Source organism: Pogoniulus pusillus, chromosome 26 (genome assembly GCF_015220805.1).
Source record: "Pogoniulus pusillus isolate bPogPus1 chromosome 26, bPogPus1.pri, whole genome shotgun sequence".
Lineage (NCBI taxonomy): Eukaryota > Metazoa > Chordata > Aves > Piciformes > Lybiidae > Pogoniulus > Pogoniulus pusillus.
This window is the reverse complement of record NC_087289.1, coordinates 14,368,939-14,382,951: the sequence shown is the minus strand read 5'-3', so window position 1 is coordinate 14,382,951 and position 14,013 is coordinate 14,368,939. Positions and strand designations below refer to the sequence as shown.

At 49.2% G+C, this 14,013-nt stretch overlaps 1 protein-coding gene and 1 long non-coding RNA gene across 2 annotated transcripts; both read left to right on the top strand.

Moving 5' to 3' along the window:
• Positions 1-3,599: 3,599 nt before the first annotated feature.
• Positions 3,600-6,417, top strand: LOC135186841 (uncharacterized). Its single transcript, XR_010307124.1, has 3 exons — positions 3,600-4,777; positions 5,984-6,084; positions 6,338-6,417. It is a non-coding gene; the product is annotated as an uncharacterized LOC135186841 (long non-coding RNA).
• A 27-nt stretch (positions 6,418-6,444) lies between these two features.
• On the top strand, positions 6,445-12,710 carry LOC135186739 (sentrin-specific protease 2-like). The gene is made up of 10 exons (XM_064164716.1): positions 6,445-6,502; positions 7,372-7,429; positions 7,925-8,069; positions 9,342-9,491; positions 10,040-10,171; positions 10,522-10,725; positions 10,846-10,925; positions 11,337-11,421; positions 11,811-11,906; positions 12,298-12,710. The coding sequence occupies exons 1-10, from the start codon at positions 6,445-6,447 to the stop codon at positions 12,358-12,360; spliced, it is 1,071 nt and encodes a 356-aa protein (XP_064020786.1). The 3' UTR covers positions 12,361-12,710.
• Positions 12,711-14,013: the final 1,303 nt, after the last annotated feature.

The window sequence follows — 14,013 nt, the reverse complement described above, 5'->3', positions numbered from 1 at the left end:
TATATATTCTATATTCATCCATTTCTACATATGTGTGTGCATATATATATATAAAGACACACTAAACGCTAAAAGATATTTGTATTGACTTAGAGAAGCATAAAAGAGAAGAAAATATAAGGAAGGTATAGATTTAAAGCCCAGGATAGGGCTGAGAGCAGCCTCACTTTCAGCACTCCCAATTTCCAGCCTGCTGTTACCCAGCATATAGAACCATAAGCAACCAGGCTGGAAGACATCCCCAAGCTCACCCAGCCCAACCTATCACCCAGCCCTATCCAATCAACTAGGCCATGGCACCAAGCACCCATCCAGTCTTATCCCACAGGAAAAGAGAAAATCTCCATCAAGTTTAAGTCTCTTGGCAAAACAAAGCAAATCCCCCTCATGCTGCAGCTGCAGAAAAATCTGTTCTTGCTCCTCAAATCTGTTCTTGCTCCTCAGGTTTCTCTAATTTTTTAATAAATTCTTTTAATTGGAAATGTTTAGGTTTAATTTAGAGCTGTCAGAAGCAGAGAGCCACGAGAGTGCTTTCCCTGCTCCTCCTGTATCTACAGACAGGCGTGCCCATGGCTGCTGGGGACCTTTCCTGGCAAAGCAACTGCTCTGCAGGAGGATCTCTTCTCCCCTCACCAGGCAGCCCGTGGATGACATGCAATTCAAAAGGACAGGGAAGACAGGCTGCCAGTGAGGAGACCAAGGGGCTTGGTACATTGATTCCAAGCCCTACCATTACCAGCAGTTTGGGTTTCAAAACACGGGGGTGTGAAGGAACAAATAACTAACTAGGTAAGGAAAACCCAACCCCCCCAACATCACTAATGCACCAAACCAACCAACAACGAAAAACAACCAAACTAAACATCTGGAAACAAGAACTGAGTGGACGCTCAAGATCACAGAGTCACAGAATCAACCAGGTTGGATGAGACCTCCAAGATCATTCAGTCCAACCTAGCACCCAGCCCTAGCCAATCAACCAGACCTTGGCACTAACTTACTGAAGAGTAATTCCTTTGGAAACAGGAGACAATCCTGCAGGACCTGTAAAAATCACCTCCAGCAAAGCTCACAGGCACTTGCAGCACTGTTCCACCAGCAACCACTGTCTGGGACAAAACCACCCAAGTTTGGCCATTTGCTACAACAGCAAAAATGCCTTTTTTTTTTTTTTAATATTACAGAGATTTCCAGCCCCAGCTCCCTCTATCAGCTTTCCACTGCCTGCTCTTCAGATGTCCCTCAGCTTCCATTTCTCACAGCTGAAGTTTACAGCAGAAGCAGAAATTAAAAGGCACCTTTGCAGCTGGGAACACAAGATAGTCACTGGTTTGGAGACACTGAACGGCACTTGGGTTACATCCCCACTACTTATCAGACTACTACTTACTATTTTACTACTACTACTTGTCTTTATCTAATCCTTGTATAGAAGTTAGCATTGGGGTGGCTGGGTTTGACTTTCCCTATTTCACAGCCAATCTTAGTTTGTTGTTAATCTTTCTTTCCCGCGAAGAGGACTTTCAAAGACTTCACATCTGAAAAGGGGAAGGTGCTGATGCTCCCCTCACCACCACACTCTGAGATACAAAACACTCTTCAAGAGGGATTGCATCCTTCTGCTTCAAGCAAACAAAAGCAGTCTCTACTGCTGCTGAAGTTAACCTCTCATTTAAAACTCAATTCAACATTTTGAAACATAGGAAAAAACAAACCCAAAACCAACCTAACCTTCTCTTTCAATCAATCATTCTCCAAGGCACAACACAGTATACACGAGGGAAACGACAACAATCGAGACACTGTTGGATCCTTCCTACAGAAGCCCAAAGCAGCAGAATGGCTGCTTTTTAACTTGTTCGGGGCAGAGCAGGCAGCATTCCGGCTCCTTCCTACCACCGCCACCTTTAATGCCTGCCTTCGGAGGAAGAGAAACAAGCCCCCGCTAGGCACTGCCAGCAGCACCTCGAGGAAGTCCCTTCCCCTCCCTTCCACGGGGCGAGATGGTGACAGTGTTTGCCAGCTCCTTTCTTACGGAACCATCTTTATACAGGGCTGAGCGCACCGGTAACACAGATCTCTGTTAGATTGGTTATGGAAAGAAAGCACTCCAGGGGAATCCGGGCGCTGCGGGGAAGCGTCTGGCATCAGCACCTCCTGCTTTCCATCCCCATGACACAGAAACGCTGGGGGAGGAGAGCCCAAAGGGGCTCAGGTTCCCCAAACCCAATTCAAGCACAAACCCATTTAAATAACTGGGGGATTTCACCCTGTGAACACCTCCCCCCTCCCGGCACTGAAGTCCCAGGGCTACTCTGGAACTTGACCACAAGGACAAAACATGGACTGGCTACAGATGTAGGGGGAGGAGAACTAAAACATGACCACGGGAGGCTCTGCTCCCTGCCAAAAACATACCACACTGTACACATAAAATCTATAGTCCAGTGAGGCAAAAGCACAGCCCTCCTGAGTGAACAGGTTAATATAAGGCACTGTGGGGTTTAGCTGCGGGGAAAAAAAGCCACAACAGCAATCAATGACCTGGGAAAATCCAGGAGCTGAGCTGGGAAAGAGAATTTGGAGGCAGGTGAGAAGAGAGCGATGTAAAATACATCACTTATTTGTGAGCTGTTTAAGCATCCTCCGTCGGGACAAGAGGGAAGCGCAGGTGTGTGGGGAGCGTCACTTGCTGACTGCCTTTGCAAGCAGCCTCTTCCCGCGCCGCTGGCAGCCCCGCTGCTGGGCACCACCTCCCTGCCTGCCAACTCCCAGCTCGCCCCAGCAGCGAGCGGCAGAGAACGGAGCTTTCTCACACGCGTCCACCCCAAATAACAGCACACAAACGAGAGGCAGCTTTCCGCTCGCAGCGGCTCGGCACTGCCCGCACGCCCAGCAAAGGCTGCCCGGCAGCGGCTCGGCGAGGGGACCAGGCCCACCGGCACCGCTGCGGGACCCCCGCGGCAGCTCTGCCGTGGGCCGGCAGCTGCCTCCGCCCGGCGCCGCTGCACAGAGCCAAAGCAAGACCCGGCGGCTCTCTCGCCTCCCCTCTGCCCATCTCGCCGCTCCCGCCGCTTCCCACCCTCCTCCCCCAGGGCCGGGGGCACGGCAGGGTGCTGGGCTGTGCGGCGGCGCTGGCCACGAGTTACCTGAGCTCTCCGGGCACGGAGCAGGCCACTTCCATCGCTGTGCCCTGCAGCTCCACTTTCCCTGCGGACACAGCGGGGCGCTCGGCATCACCCCGGGCAGCTCGCCCCCGAACGCCCCCCAAAGCCCACCCCAGCGGCTGCTGGGGGCCCTCAGCGCTCTCTGGGCCGCCGCCCGCCGCCCCACGCCGCCGCGCCAGAGGCCGCTCCCCAGCTCAGCTGCCCCGCGCCTCACGGCCTGCCCGGGGCTCGCCCCAGCACCGGCCCCGCCGACCCTAACGCCGCCTCCCTGCCAAACCCACTCGTTCGCTCTCCATTTGCACAAGGGGGGGTGAAAAGAAGAGGAGAGGTGGAGACTCGGAGCAGGGGGGTTGAACACAACACTACAGATGCCCCTAGGGATAGATGGGCTGCAGGACAGGTGTGCAGATGGGAGTTAGGGTGTGTGCAGTGCAAGCAAGGGCAGTGCCTTCTCAAGCATCAGCTGCTGCTGCTGGCCCAGAGCTCACAGGCACAGATGGCTAAGCCATCTCTGCACTTGTTGCTCCCATGTCCGAAGAGAGGGAAGGAATGCATCAGGGATGGGGTTGAGGCATGTGGCTGCTCTCTCTGGAAGAAACCTGCTCCACAGTAGACTCTACTCAGTGTCTCTCACTCCAGACAGAATGGGAAAAGCAATCATCTGGACAGAGCCTGGCTGGTGCACAGGCCACTGCTCCCAGTGCCATGCTGGCCACAGCCCTGCTCTGTGGGCACTGCAGGCTGCCCTTGCCACAGGCTGACCAGGAGCCCAGTTCAGTTAGGCGACCCCAGGGAGTGGCGTTCCAAGCAGCCAAGGGAAGTTGCGTTCGGAGGCTCCAGAAGCTGGACAGCAGACACGAAGTTTCCCACCAGCGATCTCCAAGGCACAGCCTGACGTGGCAGGGATGCTCGCGGGTGCCCCGCAGGAGCCTATCCCGGGCAGGCTGTGCCCCACGCGAGTTGTTACGTCGGCAGCTTGACACTTTGCCCGTTGGCAACGAGCGCTCCTGGGCGTCCGTCTGTTGGCAGCCGAGCAGCAGGAGCATCTCTGCAACTGCGCCGCTGGAGCACTGCGACTTTGTTGTGTGTACGCGTCTAAGCCACCCAAACTCGCGTTTCCTACCATCTTCTTGAGCTGTGCTCAGCACCCATGGAGAAGCTTCCTTTGAAAAGAGGCCAGAGGTAATAGGAGTGTATGAGGAGTTAGGGAGCTTGTCAGTAACTGGAGCTTTCCCCCGTGCCTGCACTTCGGCACTTCGTTGGTGGAACAAACGTAAGACATTTGGGAGCATTAAGGAGATAAAGCATCCTAAGACGCTCTGGTGAGATAAGTACCTCTCTGGGAGCAGTCTGTTGACTGGGAGAGATGAAGGTGCTAATGAGAGGTGCTCAGCGGTGGCAGTTGAGAGACGGTTGCATCTGAGATGCTCTTGGGGACACTTGGATGGGGAGGCCTTTGTGCTATGAAAAGGAACTCCCGATGCTGGGGCCCTTGAACGCCCGTTAGAAGCCTGCCCTGGTAGCCCAACACTGTTTCGTGTGTTCTCTCCTCAGCATTCAGCCACCTCTGGAAGATGAGGAGCAGGTTCCATCAAAAAAGCAAAGAACAGGTACTGCCCATGACAGGAGTCTTTATTCTACCTGATTTGCCTTAGCTTTTGTGCACCTGCCAAAACTCTGCCTTTCGTCCTTCAGCACTCTCACTGAACCCGTGGCATTTTAAGCCTTTTTTTCCTTCTGGCCCTTGGTGTAGCCAGTGCCTGAGGGTGTCTCCACAATGTTCTCTGTGTTGGCTGTGGCAAGGCACAAGACGTTTACCAGCAGCAGGAGCTACCCCAGGTCCCTCTCTTTGCTGGGAAGCTCATGCATGCCAGCAGAAAGAGCAGTTTAAAGCCCAGCTTCTTGCACTCACAATGTACCTCTGCTGGTTCAAAATACCTCCCTGTTTCCAAAGAAATCGTTTGAATCTGGGCTGTGAAGGAAGGTCACTTCAAAGGGATGTCAGGCAAAGAGAAAAGCTATTTCTGTGACCTTTGAGGAAAAAGGAAAGCTGAACTGAAGTCGTAAGAGTCCATTTTGTCTGAACCTGACAGTTGTGGCATGTGAATGTTGAAAAGGCAGTGGGAGAATGAGTAAAGAAGGATGGAGATGATGGAGATGCAGCCAAGGCCAGGCTTAGAAGAGAACAGCAGGGTAGAGATGTGCTCTCTTGGGTGAGCCTTTCTCTGAACCTCCCTCCTTAAAACATGTAGAGGTAAAACATTGCAGCCGCTTGCAGACACACTGGACCTTCTGGATGCCAGCTGCATTGCTTACAATTGGAGGTGGACATTTCCTCTGTTCCCTTCTTTGCTGATATGAAGAGGGAAGAAGTAAGCCCTTAGACTATATGCCATTTCTTAGCACAAGATCCACAGGAAGGCATGGAGCTTCCTCGTTCCTGCTTGGCTGCCCCTGATTTAATGGTAGTGGCTGTCCAAGAGACCCTTCCAGGCTTAAGCAGCTTTGACAAACAGGTCACACTGATCTCTTCTTCCTCTGCTTCTCCTTTTAGCAGCAAGACCAACTTGGTAGAAACAGTTCCCACATCTTAGGTAGTGGGACTGGTGATTCCAAGACCACGGTGCCCTCTATGCCTTCACTGCCACAGTGTCATTCTCTTCAAGGCTGAGACAACTGCTCTGGGGAAAAGGCTTGGTGACTTAGAAAGTGTTACCCAGCTTTAGGCTGCATTAAGGAGATGGGCTGTAGTGCAAATGGAATCCTCATCCCTTTTTAAATCGTGGTCTTCTGTGGCCTGTCTCTTTTCTTCCCAGACAATGTCATCTCTGTGCATAAAGTTCCTGCAGGTCCTGCAGTGGAGCAATTGCCACCAAAGAGGGCCAGGAAGCGCAATGCCACTCCAACTGCAGAAGAGGTTAGCAAGTCCTTTGAGAGTGGGTAGAATCTGTGCAAGATGACAGAGGGAGCAGCTCTCTCTAAATCATCTTTAACTGAGATGCAGCTTGCATTAAAAAAGCCAAGCATGCAAGTCAGTTTTGTGTCCTGCTGCAGTGTGAACCAGCAAATCATTGTCCTCAAGCCTGGAATTAATGTTTGCTTGGATTCGCATTCAGGTTATACTCACATTGGGACTTACTTTGTTGTCTTGGTTTTGTTTCTGTTGTAAGGGTCAAGCCACTACTTCCAAGCCTTCACCTAAAAGACCAAGAGTTTCTGCACCAGAAACAGAAATGCCACAGATTGGTAAGGGTGACATCGAGTCTTTAATGCATTCATGTCCCTGCTTTGTGTGCTCTGCCACTCTACCCCTAGGGATGTGTGGATTAGTGCAGGTATGATGTTGAGGGAGTGTACAGGGTTATGTGAGCATGCACTCTGTTTCCTCCTTGCAGCCTGGCATTGCCTCTTGATTTGGGCCAGATATTTGTCATCTCAGTAGAAGAGCTGCTTTGGATGCAGTCCTTCAGTTTTGATGCCAAATTATTTTAAACACTCATTTTAGGTAGTTCATCCTGATAACCCTTTTTGACATTTAAGGTTTAGGCAGGCAGTAGTTTGTGTGCACAACTTGCTGTGGCAGCCAGCATGAAAATCCAAACACGTCCTAGAGTAATGTAACACAAATCATATTATAATGTATGAGGAAAAAATATCTTTGATGAAGTTCTTTACTGTAAACTCCTAAAACTCTTTGGTTTCCTCTGATAGTCACTGATGGCTTATGCTCTTCTTTTTTACATAAAGTGCCCTGTTCAATACTTGCTTGGACAGAGAAACACTGAAAGAAAGAGAGATAAAGAAGGGAGCTTCACCCCCACCCCCAAATCATAGCTGGTTATGGGCTGTAATGACTTCATCTTGAAGTGGAACGTTCGTTTACAACTGTACTTGACAGAGATCAGGGTACCAGTGATATTTGTAGCTGCAGGCATCACTTAACAGGAGAATCATAGAGTTGCTTTGGTTGGAAAAGACCTCTAAGATCATCAACTCCAACTGTCATAGATTTAAACTGAACAAATGCCCTGCTGCATCTCCCTTGCACTTACATTGTCAAAGTTCCAAGGATTTGCCAGAATTTGAGCCCCCTAACCACAGAGTTGTCATGAACTATTTTTGTGTGTGTTATCACTCGGAGAGCTCTGCACAGCTGATGGTATTTCAGAGCTGACTCTTGTTCCATGATACCTTTTCTGTGCAGATATCAACTGTGCAGATGTTCGCAGCCCCCAGCAGGCTCGGAGAAGTGATACGATCAGGTAGAGTAATCTTAATCATGGTTCTTGTTTCTTCTGGCTCTGTGTGAGTATCTCTTTTAACCTCCAGTACTGTCCAGAAGAAGACAAATCATGTTCCTCATCTTGGTGCTGTGAAAGATGAGTACCAAGCTTGTAGCTCTGGAACTACTTCTCACAAGCCAGGTGCATCTCAGATACTCCTAACCAGACGCTGAGGCCCTGTGTGCACACTTATCTCAAAGTAGAGCAGGGAATGGCTCATGATGGGATTTGATGCTGGTATTTGCTTTCCACAGTGGATATGGAAGGCACTGCAGCTGTTCATTTCTGCTTCTCTATACTTTCCCCTTAGCCAGCTGAGGGCAGCAGGTCTTCACCTGAACCTTATGAGCTTCTCCTGTCTCTGCCCTTATCACTGTACACACTTTAGGAAAGAGTTGTTGTTGGAGCTGGAATGAGGAGGTGCATTTCTGAATGTTCTCTTGATGCTATTTCTTTTTCCATTGGTGATTTTAGCACGGGCAGGAATGGCAAACACTCTGCCAAACACCTTCCAGACGGCAGCTTAACACTAAGGCCCCCCATGAAGGAGCGCGCTGTGCCAGAGTCCGTGACTCCAGAAGCCACCAAAACGAGGAAGGTTCACTGCACTGCTGCAGAGGTAGGCTGGCTGAGAGAGGGGACTTCTGCAATGAAACAGCTTAGCAGTTAGGCCAAGGATGTATGTAAAGGCTGGAGCATCAGTAAGCAACTGCACAGTGGTGTAGTAATGACGTTGAGAGAATGCTTCTGGAAAATCAGCATATGGAATTCAATCTGCCCTTAGATATATGAAGTCTTGGAAGAGGGCAGGGCTTTGTTGCTCAAAAGGAACAAATAATGGAATTTGAAGGCATTTTCATGGAAGTGGTGTACTGGGGGAGGAGCCTTCTGGTCGTTTCACTGTTCTGTCCTGAGTCTAGTTCAACTGTGGTCTTTACACCACAATTTTACAAGGATAAAGTAGGCAAAAGAGCACTCAGTTGCTGCTAATCCATCCTCACCAGACTATCTCAGACGTCTTCCCCTGCCTTTTCCTTCCAATACCTGAAGCAGCACTTGTAAAAGTCCTGGTAAGCCTAGCTCACATGGAAGAAGCACTTACACTGAAGGACTCAAGAAGCAGGCTGTGTCAAGCTGTGGGATAAGATTAAGACACCCTGGGGACTCCTGGCACCTAATACTTATGTCTATTGACAAGAATGCACATTAGTCTGCAAAACAGTTGCAGAAGGAATTCTGAGGCTTACAGTGGGACACACATCTCTGCATCAGGGCTGACACTGAATGAAGGTGTGGGAAATCCTGCTGAAGTAAACCTGAATAATGTACCAGTATTTTGGGAACAGCCTGTGCACCACGCACATGGTCCCCATTGCAAACATTTGCTTCATATGCTGTGCTCATCTGTGTTTTTCCTCTCATTCTACTAGGATGTTCAGCGAGGAGAAAAGGTGAAATACAGACAGCTCTTGCAGCTGGTAAAGGAAAAATGTGCTGGGATCCACCCTCCTCCTCAGCTGACAAGCCATCCTGTGGTGTCCTGGGTTCAGGCAGATCCCTCCCCCGGGGAGAAATAAACTCAGCACAAGACAGATTTTGGTTTTTTGAAAGTCAGGGAAAGATGAAATTGTATTTCTTATAGTAGAAGTATAACAGTGTAAAGAGAGAGAATAGCTAGAGAAGGAAGAGGAAAAAAAACCTATACAATAACCTTAAGGGAGATGGGGGAGGGGTCAAGCGGCGGCGAAGCAGCAGAAGCAGCAGCAGCCAAAACAGCAGCCAGGGAAGATAGGGGCAGCTGAAGCAGCAGCAGCAGCCAGCAGAAGAAGGGGAAGAACAAGCTGTGCTTCTAGACGATTACTTCCTACCCTCACATCTATTTGTCTAACAGGGCAAGCATGGAGCTCAACGCTCAGAAGAGGCAGTACACCAACTACATCTGGCACCTCTTCTGCCCAGAAAGTCAGCTGGCCTCGAGGCTGAAGAAAGCAAAGTCCCAGGAGTGGAGAAACCATCAGAAGGCTCTTCTGTGCTCACAGAGGTACCACAGCTAATGCTGTTAGAGAAAGCAGCAGCCTTAAGGTCTCCTTAAGCAAACTTAGGCAGAGCTATCCATGGGACAGCAGCTGCAAGCACAGCCTGAGCTTCCGATTGCCTGGCTCCAAGGTAGCTGCCTCAGTCTCCCCCTTTGCTGTTCCTTCAGTGCCCTCTGAAGCCCCCACCACCCAGTTCTGTCAGGCTTCTGCCTTAGCTGCCTTGGGAGGGAGCACACCTGCTGTGGTTGGCTTCAGCCCTGGGACTGTGAGAGCTGCAGGCTGTGGGAAAGGTGTTTGCTGAACTTCTACTCCGGTTTTCGTCTGCTTTGGAGTGTTTGTGACTCCACATGGTTTAGATCAGCTTCCTTTGTGAAAACAAATTGCAGCAAACCTGGGCTCTGAAGTTCCAAGTTGGGATGCTGAAGCAGCCAACAAGAATTGCTGTCGGCTGTGTCACCTGAGCTTGATTTTCAGGCCTTGTTGGAGTTGAAAGCTGCCCACAGATGCTCAGTTCCGTTTCACAAGTGCCTCCCCATCTCATTGTTCATTTCAGGCCTTGGAGAAGGAGGTCTGTGATGCCTTTGGCAGAGGGGACCCCGATGAGATCGTGAGCAGTGCCTTCAAGCTGAAGGTCACCCGTGAGGACATCGGCACCCTGAGGGAGCATCGCTGGCTGAACGATGAGGTACAGCAGCTGCCGCTCGGCGACACTTGGATCCAGCAGCGACTTACCAACACCCCTGCACTGCCTGCACAAGGCTTTGCAGGCTTCCTCAACAACCTGCCCTGCAGAGACTGCAAGTGTCTGTGCAGTTCTTCCTTCAGGGACTTCAGGGTCTGGGGTTTCTGGAAGTTTTCTCCCTTGTACAGGCATCTTTCAGGAGATAGTCAAGCTTACTGCAACAGGTGGCAGGTGGAGAAGAAACCAAGTGCCAAAGCCTTAGCACGTAACAGGGGCCACCAGAAACAGGTTGCTCTTTTCCCTTTGGTAAGCTCATGCTTTCCTTCACATCTCAAGTACATCTTTTGGCACAGGTCATCAATTTCTACATGAAGCTCATTGCAGAAAGAAGTAAGAAGGAGGGATTTGCAGCAGTCCATGCCTTTAGCACTTTCTTCTACCCAAAATTCATCTCTGGGGGCTACTCAGCTGTGAGAAAGTGGACCAAAGGTGTGGATCTCTTCCAGCAGGACCTCATCTTCGTACCCATTCACCTGAGGGTGCACTGGGCACTAGTGGTGAGTCAAATTTGATTGAATTGGACAGAGAGGAGAAACTCCCAGGAAAAGTCATTCAGGTTTAGTTCTGTGTGCCAGACAAGGTTGTGCTCTTGTCTGACAGTGACCTTCTAATAACAGGTGGTGGATGTCAGAAGGAAGACCATCCGGTACTACGACTCCATGGCAAAGAGCGGGGACAAGATTTGCCAGACTCTGTTGTAAGTAACTGCTCAGTTGACGCTTTTGTGTTGTGACTTAGGAGAAAGTTTCTGGGGTTTGTTTCTGTAACAACGACTGCAACCTTCCACAGTTCTTGGACATGTGAAACAAGTGTTTCAACTGTAGCTCTTTTAATCTGTCTTGTGTGGGGACTTCCCCTCACCCCCCACTGCTACAGCTCATCATGTGGACTGTAGTGTGCTCTGGTGCCTTTGCTGGGTGTTACTGGTGGTGTTGCCATTCTCATCAAGACAGATGCCTGCTTCAAAGAATTGCTGCTTCAAGAGCATTCTGCCAGCAGCTAGTGGCCTGGGCACTTCCTCAACGAGAGGCCTTGGCCCAAGGGCTTTTGCATTTGCTCTTCCAGAGGTGAACCCAGTGTGTGAGAGATTTGGTTTTGTTTTCCACAGCCAATACCTGCGAGAAGAAAGCCTGGAGAAAAGAAACTTGGAGCTGGCTTCTTCAGAGTGGACTCTTCACAGCATGGAATCCCATGTATGTGAGCACTGCTTGGCTTTGAACTCTGAACTCTGCTCATCACAAAGGCCTTAGCACTTTTCAGTAGGTCCAAGCTCTTAAGAGAATATCCATGAGCATCTCCTGTTCTTATGGTGCCACCTCAGGCTGGAGGTGGAGCTGATGGTTCTCAGCCACTCGAGAGTACAAAGCACTGCATGTGAAGGCTTGATGGAGGAAGCAGCAGTGTGCCAAGCTCCACACACCTGCTAGGAGGAAGCTGCTCTCCCTTATGGCCTGCCCAGAAAGTGACTTGTGACCTCCCAGTGGAGGAAGCAGAGGGCAGGGATGATGTGCAGTGCCTGGAGCCTATTCCTTATGTCCAGCAGTGGGAGATGGAAATTCTTTCTCTGCTTTGCATTCATTAGGAGATCCCTCAGCAATCCAACGGAAGTGACTGTGGGGTGTTCATGTGCAAATATGCTGAGTACATCTCCAGGGACAGAGCCACCACCTTTACTCAGGTGAGCGAAGGCTGCCAGCAGCTCTAGAGCTTTTGGCACACATGCAAGAGCCAGGGAGGTTCTGCAGCAGCTCTTAATTGCATCAGGAGGGGCTGAGCTTTTGTACCTCTCTGCTTTTGGTGCATGGCTGCTTGGGATGGAACTGCCAAATGGGCTGAGCAGGACAGAGCTGCCTTTTCCATCCTTACGGCTGGCATCTGCTTCCTGGCAGAAGCCAGGAGGTTCCTCTGGGGCAAGACACAGCAGCCAGTGGGTTTGTGGCATCTAACCTCTGCATGTGCCAGCCTCTGACCTGTTCAGAGCTCCAAGTTCAAGAGCTCATGGGGTGCTTGTGTGCTTTGCCTCTGTCTGCCACCACTCCCTGTGCCATGACTTTTCCTTTCCTTTCTAGAACGACATGCCTGCCTTCCGCAAGACGATGGTGTGGGAAATAATCCATCAGCAGCTGCTATGAGACCTGCACTGTTAGACCTACACTGTGATCACCTGCGGCTGACTAACTCCCACTGTAGTTACTGTGCTAGGATCGTAGATTGGGAAGGCAGCAGGCACACAGATTTGCCTGCTTAGTCTATCAAGTAAAGGATAAGTTTAGGAGTTCGAGTTTAGGAGATAAGTTTTGGAGTTCGAGTTTAGGAGATAAGTTTAGGAGATAAGTTTTGGAGTTTGAGTTTGGGAGGGTAGCTTAGAGGATAAGTTAAAGGTTTTCTCCTTGAGTTTGGAGACAGTTACTCTCTTTCTGATTAGCTGGGGGGGCTGTCTGTTTTGTTGGTTGCTCCCCCCTCCCCTCCCCCTCCCTGTATCCAGGCAGTTATCTAATGTGAGAAGAGAAATATTTATTGCTTTCTATTAAAATCTGTAACTTATGTAAAGAGGCTGTCTGGAATGCAGTTCTTTCTGCTCATGAAAAAGAGTGATTTGGGCTTTGTAACTGGGAAAAAAAATCCCCTATGTGGTCTAGGAGGCAGAAGGCTTGGGGCAGGACGGGAGGCAAGAGCACAAAAGCCTGAAGCCACTCTCATCAAATCCTCGGGACAATCAGGACCTCCCTCACAGTGAGCTGAGCAAGGGCAGTCCCAGCAGCAGTGCAGCTCGAGCCTGCTCTTTTCTTTTAGCATTTAGTGTGCTCTTTTAGCATTTAGTGTGTCTTTCTCTATACATATGCAAACATATGTATAGATAGATGTTTGCATATGTATAGAGAAAGACACACTAAATGCTAAAAGATATTTGTATTGACTTAGAGAAGCATAAAAGAGAAGAAAATATAAGGAAGGTATATATTTAAATCCCAGGATAGGGCTGAGAGCAGCCTCACTTTCAGCACTCCCAACTTTCAGCCTGGTGTTACACAGCATATAAACCATAAATCTTTATATATATATAAATATAAATATAAATATATGTATGTTTATGACAGATCTAAATATGTAGAGTAAAAATCCTAACCAATTCTATACATATAGTACCTTTATACAAAGTATTTTCATTACTACATACATAGAAGATATGCACATATATCTATGATTGATTCTGTAAATCTATATATTCTATATTCATCCATTTTTACATATGTGTGTGCATATATATATATAAGGACACACTAAACGCTAAAAGATATTTGTATTGACTTAGAGAAGCATAAAAGAGAAGAAAATATAAGGAAGGTATATATTTAAAGCCCAGGATAGGGCTGAGAGCAGCCTCACTTTCAGCACTCCTAATTTCCAGCCTGCTGTTACCCAGCATATAGAACCATAAGCAACCAGGCTGGAAGACATCCCCAAGCTCACCCAGCCCAACCTATCACCCAGCCCTATCCAATCAACAAGGCCATGGCACCAAGCACCCATCCAGTCTTATCCCACAGGAAAAGAGAAAATCTCCATCAAGTTTAAGTCTCTTGGCAAAACAAAGCAAATCCCCCTCATGCTGCAGCTGCAGAAAAATCTGTTCTTGCTCCTCAAATCTGTTCTTGCTCCTGAGGTTTCTCTAATTTTTTAATAAATTCTTTTAATTGGAAATGTTTAGGTTTAATTTAGAGCTGTCAGAAGCAGAGAGCCACGAGAGTGCTTTCCCTGCTCCTCCTGTATCTACAGACAGGCGT

Coding starts and splice junctions, on each gene's coding strand:
- LOC135186739 (XM_064164716.1), top strand. CDS start 6,445: ATGTCCCTGCTTTGTGTGCTCTGCCACTCTACCCCTAGGGATGTGTGG. Junction 9,492..10,039: donor GCTCTTCTGTGCTCACAGAG/GTACCACAGCTA, acceptor TGTTCATTTCAG/GCCTTGGAGAAGGAGGTCTG. Junction 11,422..11,810: donor TTCACAGCATGGAATCCCAT/GTATGTGAGCAC, acceptor TGCATTCATTAG/GAGATCCCTCAGCAATCCAA.